General features: G+C 38.4%; 2 protein-coding genes across 3 annotated transcripts; one reads left to right on the forward strand and one right to left on the reverse strand.

Moving 5' to 3' along the window:
* The first annotated feature begins 1,739 nt into the window (after window positions 1-1,739).
* LOC111784399 (ras-related protein Rab7) lies at window positions 1,740-4,986 on the forward strand. The gene is made up of 8 exons (XM_023665108.1): window positions 1,740-1,914; window positions 2,061-2,210; window positions 2,299-2,325; window positions 2,675-2,774; window positions 2,886-3,032; window positions 3,765-3,845; window positions 3,927-4,072; window positions 4,449-4,986. The coding sequence occupies exons 2-8, from the start codon at window positions 2,158-2,160 to the stop codon at window positions 4,510-4,512; spliced, it is 618 nt and encodes a 205-aa protein (XP_023520876.1). The 5' UTR covers window positions 1,740-1,914; window positions 2,061-2,157; the 3' UTR covers window positions 4,513-4,986.
* A 191-nt stretch (window positions 4,987-5,177) lies between these two features.
* On the reverse strand, window positions 5,178-13,955 carry LOC111784400 (small nuclear ribonucleoprotein E-like). 2 transcript variants are annotated; one of them, XM_023665109.1, is made up of 7 exons: window positions 13,893-13,955; window positions 13,748-13,860; window positions 13,605-13,631; window positions 13,436-13,498; window positions 5,684-5,762; window positions 5,556-5,601; window positions 5,178-5,474 (listed from the first exon to the last, which is right to left on the reverse strand). In XM_023665109.1, exons 2-7 carry the CDS (start codon window positions 13,787-13,789, stop codon window positions 5,465-5,467), a joined length of 267 nt encoding a protein of 88 aa, XP_023520877.1. In that variant the 5' UTR covers window positions 13,790-13,860; window positions 13,893-13,955; the 3' UTR covers window positions 5,178-5,464. The 2 variants fall into 2 exon arrangements, with proteins under 2 accessions (XP_023520877.1, XP_023520878.1); XM_023665110.1 differs by having other exon boundaries at window positions 13,748-13,897.
* Window positions 13,956-13,979: the final 24 nt, after the last annotated feature.

Genomic DNA, 13,979 nt, shown 5'->3' on the forward strand with positions numbered 1-13,979 from the left:
TTGACCTATAGTGCAAAGAGTGCAACTCTGGGTCTATAGTGGAGTGACCCATAGTTAATGAATGAAAAGTAATTAGTCAAAAGTTTAATTAATTAATTTTAAACAATTGGAGCTTATAATCGGTAGATCCTTACCATCCCCGGAGTAAATATAATAGTTGAAGAAAGATTCTACAAAGATTATAAATAGGAATTGAGTCAAAAAAAAAAAAAAAAAAAAAAAAAAAAAAAAAAAAAAAAAAAAAAAAAAAAAAAANAAAAAAAAAAAAAAAAAAAAAAAAAACTTACTTTTCACCTCATTAGAGTCTTTTATGTGTGCCTTTGGGTTCACTCCCTAGTCATGATCTTGTTCATATGGGAGCAAGAGACTGCATAGGCTTATGAACATTAGCAGATATGAGCATTGCTCCCTCCTTTATGATTTTTACGTTACGGGGCCTACCAGGGAGCTAACAACTAAATCGTGCTAGAAAATCTAATAATAATGTCCAACTATGGGTTGGAACCTTTGAGGAGGTTGTGCCTTAAATACCTATGACATGTAGGTTGATGATTACGATAGGGACTAGTTTACTAATCAAGATGCCTTACAACTCAAAGATAAAACGGATGAGATAGTAAGCTTAGATGAGTTGAACTCCAAAAATTAATGGCCCGTTAAGCAAAGAGATTTGATGACTTCCACAACATTACCCTAAGTTGAGGTAGGATAAATCAAGTGGGGATAGCTTAGAAGAGCCTATGACTTAGGGATGAGATAAGAAACCCAAACGATCGCGTGAACTGAGTGAGATAAGATTTAAGAACAAACTAAAAATCTACAAACAAGCTACTTACAAAGTATTTTTATACTCGTACATGTTATTTTATCCTTTTCAGATGAAGGTTGTGCGGCATAGTTGAGGAGAGGGCATGCAAAGGTGCAGGGTGGTAAGGGTCGAGATTGATCTGTGTCCTGCCTTTTTAAGATTTTATGTTTTCTATGAACTTAGTTGTTTTAGCATTTGCTCATTTTGTTAGTGTAGCTTTGTAAATTGTGTCCCCGACATGTTTGAAACGATTTGATGTACTATTTGAGCTATTTCAAATTAAATGTCTGCATTATTTAAATGTTTTAAATTTTTGTAGTTTTTAAATATTTCACGTCAATTAGTGATGAGCATCACTTAAGCCTCTCGAAAAGTGAGTTGTTACAAGTTGGGAGCAAATGAAGGCACGTGAAGATGCGTGAGGTAGTTGTTTTCTCTCATTTGACCTCCATTTATCCGTTTTTCAATTTGATTTCAATAGTAGTGATGTTTTCTCCTACTTTAGGGTTGACTTGATAAATTTGGAGGACGTTGAATAAAGTCTAGGTGCTAAATTTGTACAAAAATGAATGTCGACAACAAGTGTAAGTAACATTTCAATTCAACCCATTTAATTTCTGTTTAAAGAGTCTTAAGAGATTAGTAATATAGTAGGACCTTGTCAGGGATAGACAATGAACAGTTGTGTTGCTGTTGTAAAATGTTGTCCCCGACATTTCTTTTAAAACGTTTTTATTGTCACCAACCTATAAATACCATTTAGAATTTTTTGTCAATAGTGACCGTGTCACGGCTCGACGAGCTCAAAATATCGGGTCGTTACAAAATTCTTCAATGTCAACATTTTTACCCAAAAAGAAAAAAAAAAATGAAAAACTAGGCATATTCCTAAAAATGTTATCATAAAATCTGTCCCTTGAAATGGAATCAGCTGGAAAGAAGAGAAGGAGAAGGATAAAACGGAGAGGACATCACAGAAGTCGCGTAGGTGTCGTTTGGTTGTTCTTCCAATTTTTGAATTTCAGCTTCCTTTTCTCTAAGTCTCGCCACGAATCTCCTCCTTGAATTTATTCTCCTTCTTTTCCCTTTGCTAATCGGATGAAAAGGTACTCTAAATTCCGAATCTAAAATTCTGATATCCGCTCCCCTTTTTGCTCATCATCACCCCCTTTTGATTCTTTTCTTTCCATTTCATTTCTCAACTTCGATTCATTACGTTATTGATTCATTCACCATATCTCCCATTACCCAGGGTGCGAAACTAGCTCACAGGGTCAAATTTTGCGCTATTTGAATCCGAGGTTTATTAGTCTCATTCGCTGATTCATTCATTCATTGATTTTGTATCCATGTCGCTCCGTAGACGGACTTTGCTTAAGGTTATCGTTCTCGGTGATAGCGGGTATGTGCAATCATCACCTATGGTTCCTCTGCTGCTTGCTTGTTTCATTTTGGATTTTGATTTGAATGGTGTTTGATTTTGATTTCAGGGTTGGTAAGACGTCGTTGATGAATCAGTATCCTTCGAAAATTTTGTTGATAATGGTATTGATCTAAGTTTTGAGCATTTATTTTCGATCCTGGAATTTATGTTTCACTTCCTCTTATTTTGCCATTCATTTCCTAATTGGGTACGCCCCTTGCTTCAGTTCATGTGGAATATTGAGATTAATCATCTTCTGTTGGTGAGAGATCTTTGAATAATTTGTGTTTTCTTTGGTTTTAATTTTGTTTGACCATTTGTTTCTATATTCTCCTCGGAATTAGTTCTAACACATAGCTTATTGAGATTTTGATCCGTTGGAAATTGATGTTGAATTAGCATTACCGTTGAATTGGAATATGGGGCCTTAACTAGCCATTTAGATATGTGCATAAGAAGTTCAGTCAGCAATATAAAGCTACAATTGGTGCTGATTTTGTCACCAAGGAACTTCAAATTGATGACAGGCTTGTCACACTACAAGTACGTTCTACTTCATAAAATCATTTCCTTTCAATAGCGTGGAGGCTGTGTTCACTTTGGCATGATTTTGTTCTCATGTTTATACTATATCTATAACATTTGCATTGCTAGATATGGGACACGGCCGGACAAGAGAGGTTTCAAAGTCTTGGAGTTGCATTCTATAGAGGGGCAGATTGCTGTGTTCTAGTCTATGATGTTAACGTGATGAAGTCATTCGACACACTTGACAATTGGCATGATGAGTTTCTCAGACAGGTGAATCAATTCTGTTCCTTAAATTTTCTCGATTTTTCTGATGGATGTATTCGCTGTTGAGCTTGGTTATTACTGCTCTGTTACTAGGAAGTTTTATTATGGTTTGGGGTTGTTGTTTTAGTTCGATTTTTAAGATTTATATACTTCGTATGGTTTGGGGTTGTTGTTTTAGGTCTTAATTTAAATAGCTAATGTACAACCTTTGCTCCTTTAAGCTTTTTCCAAACACCTTTAGAGGTCTTTGTGTATTATAAACCGTGCTACTACCTTAAGTCGAGGAACAACCACCTCGGAAGCCATTTGTGCCTGGCTTGTAAATATTGTTTTGGCCTTTGAATGAGTGGCATTCTTCATTCTGGCGTGTACCCGTTTCTTTACCTTTGCAAGGCTATACCCTGCCTCTTCATTTTCCTCTTCTCATTGTCAAAGTATGGTTTTAATTGGATTACACTGCCATGCATGGTGTCGCTGAGATAATCATTGATGCTTCTTAGATTAAAGGACAATGATGTCTGAAAGCAGATTTTTACTCGCAAAAAACACTGAAGGCATATATGATCCATTAGAGAATTAAAAGAAAGATACTAGTAAATACATGCGCTCGTAGCTCTCCATGTATGCTTAGGCTGTTCGAGTTTGAGTGTGTTTATTTGTACTGATCTTTTTCTTTATTTCGAGTCTCGATTGCTTGCAGATTTTGGATGATGTCTAAATTAGTATTTTGTCTTTCAGGCAAACCCATCTGACCCCAGGACGTTCCCATTCATATTACTCGGAAATAAGATCGACATTGATGGTGGGAATAGTCGAGTGGTAAGCTATAAGGATGTCTGAACCTGTCACTTCTGAGATGTGTATTTTGTTTTTATGTTGATCTGATTATTATTACTGTAGGTCTCTGAGAAGAAAGCTAGGGAATGGTGTGCTTCAAAAGATAATATTCCTTACTTCGAGACATCGGCTAAAGAAGACTACAACGTTGATGCTGCTTTCTTATGCATTGCCAAGACTGCATTAGCCAACGAACACGAACAGGATATGTAAGTTTCTAAAACGTGAATTTTGTCGAAAGGATTTATTGGAATGTTATTAGGATTTTAAGAGTTTCTAAAACGTAGCATTTACCTTGTGACGTTATCGGAAAGAATCGAGCTAATACAACTGAATTTGGCATGGTAGTTATTAAATATTCTATTCCATCGATTATTTCCATTTTATCGGTTATGTGTAAATTACCTCGGAATTTCAACATTTTTTTTGTGATTAGAGTTGCCATGAAATCTGTGTTTGTGTTTTATTTTTGGTGGTGTCCTCATTTGCCATACTTTTATGATGTTGCATATTCTATTTTTCATTACAAGACTTTGGACGAGACCGAAAAACACCAACGCCTTACTGATCATGAATGTAATGCAGATATTTTCAAGGAATCCCCGAAACCGTTGTGGAGACCGAGCAAAGGAGTGGCTGTGCATGCTGAATTTAGGAACTGAGAGACTCGGGAGCTCTCGTTCCTGGTCTTTTGGTTCGAATTCTTACACAATTTTTCTGGCATTGTGATTCATAGCTAATCTTTTGATTGCAGACCACCACCCTCTGTTCCATAACCTAACCACAGAGACTTGAATTTCATGTTATTTTTTTGTTGAAGAAATTAGCTTTCTTTTTGGTTAGGTAAGAACTTTGGGGAACCCTGAGTTTGTAGGATCCATTATTTCAAGGATCCTCACCAATCCAGTGTTCCTGAGTTGATAGTTCCTTTTTTTTTTTTTTTTTTCCCTTCTCGGGGTTGAGAAGAACACAATGGTGATTATCTCACATGTTCAGCTCGTTTCTTTGATGTATTTTATTCTTAATTCTCTTGTGGCTTCCTCTCCCATTTGAACTATTGTGGCTAAATGTTGTAGGAGACATGAGATGGGAAGGTATAGCCGCACCATGAGGTAAAGCCAAACAAGTCCAACAATCCCCTTAAGACTTGTCATCATACCAAGATTATCGTATAATTAATCTGATCCCAACGCTATTAATACCTAAATTATCAACATGTAAAAGTAGAAACTCGAACCACAGACATTTTGTTAAAGATATCGTAGTCTTAGTTGAGCTATAATCAAGTTAGCATTGTTGCCAAATTTTTAGTAGTTTCAAGCAATCCAATAGAGAAATTGATATTCAAATCTAACCATGAATGATAGAGTTGAGGATCCGATGCAAACTAAGTACAATGACCCCCAAGCAACAATAATAGAGGTGGATGAGTTGAGTGCTTCTTACATAAACTGTATTCTACTTTCTTTAAACAACAGTACAAAAACAGCCAACCATTTGACAGTAAAATGAACATTCTATGGTAACACAAGGCCTTCAAGTTTCAACATGAAAGGGGCTGACTTCGCTATCTCTATTATGGGTGCACCAAAAAATGTCCATCACTTCCCCCTGTAATTTGCATATGATTATATCATTCATTTACTTTTCAAAGAGAATTATACGGTGAAAGAGAGAGCTTCAGGAGCTTACGTGTTCATCATCAGAGTTATGTTATCTCCTTTGAGCAATATCCTCCCTGAAAATGTGGAGGACAAAACAACTTTTTAGTCTGTACTTAATCACAGAAAGATTTGGATACCGAAGAGGGTGAGACAAACCTAAACTCTTCTTGCTCTTCTTCTTCACATTGACCTCCTCGGCATCATCCAACACCAAATTCATATATTCATCAAAGCCCTACGGAAGTACAACTCATAAGTAGATCCAATTGATAATTATTTCATTTTTTAAAACTTGTATCGGGTTTTGACAAACATTTTGGAAAGTAAATAACAAAACAAAAGAAAGTCATAGATTTATAGAAAACCATATAATTATCAGTCGAGACCTAAATTTCTGCCGAACCTTTTGCCGTGAAGTTACTACTAGCATTCACGGTTTAAAGGCTAAGCATACCAAAGGCAGAAAGGAAATGGAGTCTTAGAAGTCGATGGTTGAGTATTTCCGAAGTATGGCTGCGCATAAATTTTCTTGCTCATTTGAAACTAGGCAATGGTTGTAGAAATTCTTTTTCGGCAAGACCTATGGCTCAGTACTCTCCTTTGAAGCTTCAATCGTTTGCTCAGTATTTCTTCTTCACCACAAGGTTTGGTTTTGGAATTCTAAGATGCTTCAACTCGCTTGTGGAGTCTTGTTTTTAGAAGATTGCTACAGAAAGAGGAAATTAAGGACTGGATGGTACTTCTGAGCTCTCTCCCTGGTTCATGTTGGCTCTTTGGTTGATGCTAGGGTTTGGTCACCTGAACCAGGTATTTTCTGGTCGAGTCCTTATCTAGGTATTTGAGATCAATGTAAAAATATTAGACAGTTTACACTAAGATATAGCTTGGTAAACAACATGGTTGAAAAGCTTTGTGTAGGTCGGTGTCTTTTCTACAAATATTCTCTAATTTCTTTCTTTCCACCTATTCCAAAAGAAAGCCATGATGAGGTTTTTCCAATAATAGGCCTTTTGCATTCTTGAAAGGGTGGTACGTCAAGGCCATGTCTAAAAATCATTTATCTCCCTAAGAAATATGAGATGTCATCCGAATATATTGAGAATCTTTGTCCAGAAATTCTGAGTATACGTGCATTGCATAAACAAGTGGTTTTGTGATTCGTTTTCTTTCTTGCATAATGGACACCAATTTGGAGAAAGAGTGATGTAAGACATTCTTTTTTTTTTTTTTTTAAGATTTTCACTTGTGCTAATGGCTTTATGTGCTACTTTCTAGAGGTAGAAGAACTTCACCTTTTTAGGTCGATGTCCTTTCCATTCCGTCTTTGCTAGGGTGGGATTTATTGCTTCTACCTTTTCCCCATGTCCATCATCAAGGATTTTGTAGAAAAGACCCCGTTAGCGCTAGGGAGCCAAGTCAGTGAGTCTACTTTGTTTAACAATGCCATAGGGACAAAAATACTTTTTTTTTAGGTGTAGAGAGAGAGTCATGACTTCTGAAACCGCTGTCTTGATGTCTTCGTCGTTGCCTCCCAACAAAGTCACGACTTTTGGAAGGCGAAGAGTTGCAACTTTTGGAAGACGAAGAGTCGCGACTTCTTGCGTCAGCCAAGGTGGGGAAGACGAAAAGTCGCAAGCAACATTCCAAAAGACAAGAGTCGCGACTTCTGGCGCCATGAATCGCTAGGACTACCGCTCCTCCGACGACAGCCACGATCGTAGAAGACCAAAATGACAGTCGCCCCTCCGATCCCACACCTGCACGGCCTGCAAGCCGCTCCTCCGACTAAAGAAAACCACGACGATAACCGCTCCTTTGACTTCCGACGCTAATAAACGTGTACAGCCGCTTCTCCAACGATGCCTGCACAGCCCAGACAACACCGATAAAAAACCTAGGAATCCATCTCTGAAGATTTCCTCAATTTCTCAAAGAGCAACTGGTTGCTGTTTTTGCCTTGTACCTTCGACAGCAATGATTTTGCATCAACCAGCAGGAATTTCATTTGGACAGTAACCCAACCCATGGCACACACCAAATACTTAGGATTTTGCATCAACCAGCAAGAATTTCATTTGGACAGTAACCCAACCCATGGCACACACCAAATACTTAGGAGGATTTTGAATGGAAGACCTATGCAATTGAGTTAGACGACAAATGCAGGAGAACAAGAATCAAGCTATCAGAAATCACCTTGAATAGAAAAACTCACAAACAAGAAGGGTACTATGGCTAAAATCTCATTATTGCTTTAGGGGGACAAACAACCCAGGTGAAGAACGAAAAGGTTGGATAGCTTTTTTTAATCTTATTAGAAACTATTCCTTGCTCTCCACTAAAATACCAGACCATCAACCAAACTCAAGATCTCAGAGTTGAAGACAAAACCACAAACATATCTATCCTACACAACCTTTACCTGTTACTAAAAAGTCGCCACAAATGCCAGAAAATAGAAAGACATGCAGAAACATACCTTTCGATTTTAAACAAAAAAGCAAAGACGATCAATAACAAGTTTCCCCTCTCCCCCATTCATACTGTATGGGATACGATGGTGATTGTCACACGGAAACATTTTCACGATGACTGGTTTATGATAAACAGGCGCATCCAATTCATGCTCAATGACTTTTGCCAACTAAAACCCCACAGAGCAGACAAGGCGATTCTCTGTTGCAGGTCAAAGGAGCAAGTCTCATTAGTTTGTAAAATAAAAAAGGCTAACAAAAAGTTGGAAACTACGCTGTGAAAATAGAACCATGGTCTGGTGAAAAGCACCTGAATGATCCCGTGGTTCCCTCATATGAAGGTTGGATTAAAATAAAAAATCTGCCTCTCAATCGTTGGGACATTGAAACTTTGAAACACATGGGAGATGCCTGTGGAGGTTTTGTTGAGATGGCTAAAAAAACCTCATCAAGAATAGACCTTATGGAAGCCACCGTTATGAAAGCAAAAGTCTCAATACCATCACCTTCCTCCAAGATTCCCCTTATGGTCATTATATTGACCGAGCCTTGCTTTAATGAAGAACCATTTGTTGATGTTATGCTTGGCTACTAGCGCACTAAACAAGCACGGAAAAGATTTTGTACCTCGAAGAATACTAAGTTTATTACAGATATTTCTTGCGGCATTCTTGGACCACACCATTGGTCAAACCACTGAGAAACAACACCTAAAGGGGCCTCTCAAGTACAACAAGACTCAACACCAAATTTACACATAACAGAGTCTATGGTCATACCACAAAGCCCCAAAAAGGTAATGACCAATCCCATCCCATCCGCCATGGACATCCCCCTACCCTCCAAGCCAACTCCTATAAAAGAAGGTCAATCCCCCAACTAAACCATACTCCTCCACCCTCCCCATCTACCATGCCCCATAAACTCATAGTCTCCCCACATAAACCAAAGGCCACCAACCCCTCACCCTACTTTCCACCAATCTCCAAAACCCCATCTTCTACACCACTTCTTATCCTCGACCCCGACCCCGACCCGCAAGTTGTGACAATATCACCAGAAAATATGTCATCATCATAAATAACCAAAAACTTTCCTCGTCCCAAGAACAAAATACTCCACGGTTGGCATTGACCAAGAATTAGATGATGAATATGCATCCAGCCCCTTACCCCTCTCCACAGCCCCACCATCCCCCCACTGCGGATAAGGCGAACAACTCTCACCCGTGGCTAAAGATCACCCTTGCGGATGCAGAGCTTGGCACTCTTTTATAGGAGAAGCAGGATGAAACAGAGGTAGAAGAGGTCACCCCAATATTAGCAACACTCACCAACAAGAGCCATCCAAATCTTGGCACCATGGCTAAAAGAACACCACATGTGCATCATGGCTATTCCATCTAGGAAAAAGAAGCCCACTATGGCCAAGAAATCGAGTAAACTGAATAGAGAGATTGTTGGTCTCTTTTCAAACATCAACTATGAGAAACCGGGCTAGTCACAATTGGGAGGTCAATACCTCTTATGATTATTATCTCTTGGAATGTTATGGGTTTGGGAGATTCGCAAAAGAGAGCTCTAATCAAGTACTTCCTCCACAAATACAATCTCACTATGGTTATTCTTCAAGAAACAAAATTGAATTATGTTAATCGCTAGACAGTTAAATCTCTATGGAGTGCCAAACATATTGGTTGGTCAGCTTTGGCTTGATCTTAATCATGTGGAATGACCCAACTCTGACGATTTCAGAAGTCACCAAAGGCTTATACACCTTAACCATATTACACTGGCTGATAATTATACAGGAATTTATGGCCCCAGTAGGTTTCAAGAAAGACATCTGGTAGGAATTACAAGACCTATCATGCTTATGTATAGAGAATTGGCTTTTGGCGGGAGATTTCAATACCTCTCGATGGGCACATGAAAAATCCAGTGGAAAAGCCACCAAAAGCATGAGACACTTCAACAATTTCATAAGAGAAGTCGAACTCATTGATCTTCCCCTCAGTAATGGACTCTATACATGGTCAAACAACAGGTCTCCACCCACCTTGACACTCATCGATAGATTTCTTGCCACAAAAGGCCTCTTTGGAAAATTCAGTAACTTTGGTGTTCAAAGACTGAATAAACCTACATCTGATCATTATCTCATTCTACTTTCCATGGGTTGCTATAAACAAGTGCTTTTCATCAGACCATGGTTCTATTTTCACAACCTTTTTTATTACAAACTAATGGTATACTTGCTCCTTTGACATGCAGCGGAGAATTGCCTTATCAACTTTGTAGGGGTTTAGTTGGCAGAAGTCATTGAGCATAGATTGGATGCTCCTGTTTATCATAAACCACTCACCGTAAAAATGTTTTTGAATGACAATCACTATCGTAGCCCATACAGTATTAATGGGGGAGAGGGAAAACTCGTTGTTGATCGTCCTTGCTTTTTTATTTAGAATTGGAAGGTATCGTAGCCCATACAGTATTAATGGAGGAGGGAAAACTCATTGTTGATCGTCTTTGCTTTTTTATTTAGAATTGGAAGGTATGTTTCTACATGTCTTTCTATTTTCTGGCATTTGTGGCGACTTTTTAGTAACATGCAAGGGTTGTGTAGGTCGATGGATATGATTGTGGTCTTGTCTTCTACTCTAAGATCTTGAGTTTAGTTGATGGTATAGTATTTTAGTGGACAGCAAGGAATAGTTTCCAATAAGATCAAAAAAAGCTATCCAACCTTTCCGTTCTTCGCCCACTGGGACAAACAATTTGTTTATATCTCCACTTTCATGGTGCAATGAGATTTCAGCCATAATACCCTTCTTGTTTGTGAGTTTTTCTATCCAATAATTTGTTCCGAAAAACGTTTCCCCTTGAATTTTTGGTTTAGTGGAGCCAATAGTAGTGGATGTTTTCAGCCATTGGAAAAAGCCTCATTTCAATGATAGGAAAAAAGTTTTGTCTCTGGTGATTTCTAATAGGTGATTTCTAATAGCTTGATTCTTGTTCCCTATATCTGTCGTCTAACTCAATTGCATAAGTTTTCCTATCAATTACAGTTTTGCATCTCTGAAGTATTTGGTGCGGTGCCATGGGTCAAAGGTTACTATCCAAATGGATTCAAGATCCTCTGAAGTATTTGGTGTGGTGCCACGGGTCAAAGGTACTGTCAAATGGATTCAAAATCCTTGTTGGTTGATGCAAAATCATTGCTGGTTGATGCAAAATGAAATCATTGTTGGTTGATGCAAAATGAAATCATTTCTGGTGATGCAAAATCCTTGTTGTCGGAGGTACAATAAGCAAAAACAGTAACCCAACTACTACAGGGATGGATTTCTAGGCTTTTTATCGGTGGCTGTCGAGGGGGCGGCTGTCGTCGTCGGCTATATAGGCGTCGGAGGAGGAGGAGCGGTTGTACATGTTTATTGGCGCCGAAAGATGGAGGAGCGATTGTCGTCGTGGTCTTCTTCAGTCGGAGGAGCGACTTGCGGGCTGTGCAGGTGTGGGATCAGAAGGGCAACTTCATTGTGGTCTTTTACGATCGTGGTTGTCGTCGGAGGAGCAAGTCGCAGCAATTCATGGCGCCAGAAGTCGCAACTCTTCGTCTTTCGAAATGTTGCTCGCAACTCTTCGTCTTCCCCACCTTGGCACGACGCTAGAAGTCACAACTCTTTGTCTTCCAAAAGTCACGACTAATCGTCTTCTGAAAGTCGTGACTGGCCTTCTAAAAGTCGCGACTCTTTGCCTTCCAAAAGTCGCGACTTTGTAGGGAGGCAGCGACAATGGCACCAAGACGATGGCTTAAAAGGCGCGACGATCACAAAGACAAATGAAGCCAAAGATTTCTGTCTAGTCTTCTTCTAGTGCCATTTTCTTTTTTACCTAGACTCTTCTTAAAGGAACACCGAAGACATGTTGCAGTTAAAGAGATCTTAAGACCTTAATAATCTTTAATTCAAGGATTAAATTTAGTAGGCCACGATTGTCAACCTAATGAATTGGTAAAATTTTAACCTCCATAGTCCTAGCTCAAACATATATTTCTCCAGTAACTTTCTTGCTCTTCCAAATATGTAAAATGACATCCCAGTTCTTCCTACGAAGGAATTTCAAAGCATACTATCTCCAAAGGAAATTATGGGCCATCAGACATTGCAGAAGCTCCAACAAAGCTTTCTTTCTCCAACCCAAAAAACTTACCATACCAATCTTACGTAAGAAGGAAGAACTTTCTTCTTCTAACTGAACTTTATGAAACCCAGAAAACCGTAACTAATCTAATGAAGAAAGACTTATTTTCGCACTACGACTACTAACCTCCAGGGGCCAACCCAGACGTACAACTACGCTAATACAGAAGAAAATAATATAAAATGATTTTCTTTTGCATTTTTTTTCTTTCAATGAAAGCTGATTTTGAATTGTGTAATCAAAACAACTAAGGGAAGCAGAATTTTATGTGTATTTTCATGATTTTTGCTTTTCTGTCTCTTTTCCTTTACAAAAAGAAAAAAAAAAAACAATTGTCTTTTCTATACAGTGAAATATTAGAGAATTAACAGAAAACAAGCGAACCTATCCAAATTTTAGAGTCATTTCTCCCCTTTTCAACTACTTTTATTGGGCCAGGGCGGCCAGTGCTCCTAAGATCATAGAAGCAATGCTGCAGAAAAAGAAGATTTGTTGCAATATAGCTCCATAGGGCCATCGTAGAAACATAGATAGGGTCGACGACAGAACGAACAACGAAACNGAGAATTAACAGAAAACAAGCGAACCTATCCAAATTTTAGAGTCATTTCTCCCCTTTTCAACTACTTTTATTGGGCCAGGGCGGCCAGTGCTCCTAAGATCATAGAAGCAATGCTGCAGAAAAAGAAGATTTGTTGCAATATAGCTCCATAGGGCCATCGTAGAAACATAGATAGGGTCGACGACAGAACGAACAACGAAACTTTATGACAGCTTTTTAGTACACGTTCACTTGTATCACATACACAAGTGCTCAATCATATACCATTCAATAGAAAATTCCTCAATACTAGTTTCTATTGTTCTTGAGAGTAAATTTTAAGATGCACAACCCTTTACACCTCCCAACATTTCACCACATCAAACGATGAGAGTTGTGGCATGATTGATTAATTCAAGCTAACTTAGTATGCTTGATGCTTTCAGTACCTCCACAAAATGTTTTAAATATCAAATGATAACCAATTTCACTAATCTAACTTCCATTTTATCTAGATTGCAACGTTCTTATTTTACCTTGGTTCGAGAAAAACCTTTAGGAAAAGAAAAAAGATGACGATTCAACATTTGAAACTTAAACCCTAGTAAGCTTTTATAGCATTTAAACGTACATTTTAAAAACAAAAACTATTAATTAGCACGATAGTTTCTCAAAGAAAAGGCTCACTTACAATGATTCGGCCTTCGATCCTCAGGTCTTTCTGCTCAAAAAGCCATATCTGAATCCGAGCTTTCTGTATAAATTTGGAGCGTGAAGATTTCGTGAATAAAATCAGAGATAGAAAACATCAATTTCACTATGAAAAACCATGAACAAAATGAAGCTGAAAAAGAACTTACACTCTGAAGGAACCTGAAAATCAAGTTCTGAAGGCGCACCAACATCAATTGAAAGAGAAATAAAATGTATAAGTGAAAGACGCAGAAAAATGATAGAAAAGCGACAATGAAATGAAGAAGAAGGAATTGAGATGAGAAGGTACGATGGGTTGGGTCATAATCCTCTGAACTTTGGTGCTCGCCATGGCGACTGAATCGAAAAGATTTCTGAAGGAAGGGGAAAAAGGAAATCGAAGGCCTAACTTCTCCGCTTTCGCTCACAAATTGCAGCTCACAGCTGTGGTATAGATTGAAACTTCTGTTAGGGCAACTTCCGGTTTAAGCTAAAGCCGACACTTCACTCCAACGAAAGAAAAAAAAAAAAAAAAAAAAAAC

The sequence above is a fragment of the Cucurbita pepo genome, unplaced genomic scaffold (genome assembly GCF_002806865.2).
Source record: "Cucurbita pepo subsp. pepo cultivar mu-cu-16 unplaced genomic scaffold, ASM280686v2 Cp4.1_scaffold000194, whole genome shotgun sequence".
NCBI lineage: Eukaryota > Viridiplantae > Streptophyta > Magnoliopsida > Cucurbitales > Cucurbitaceae > Cucurbita > Cucurbita pepo.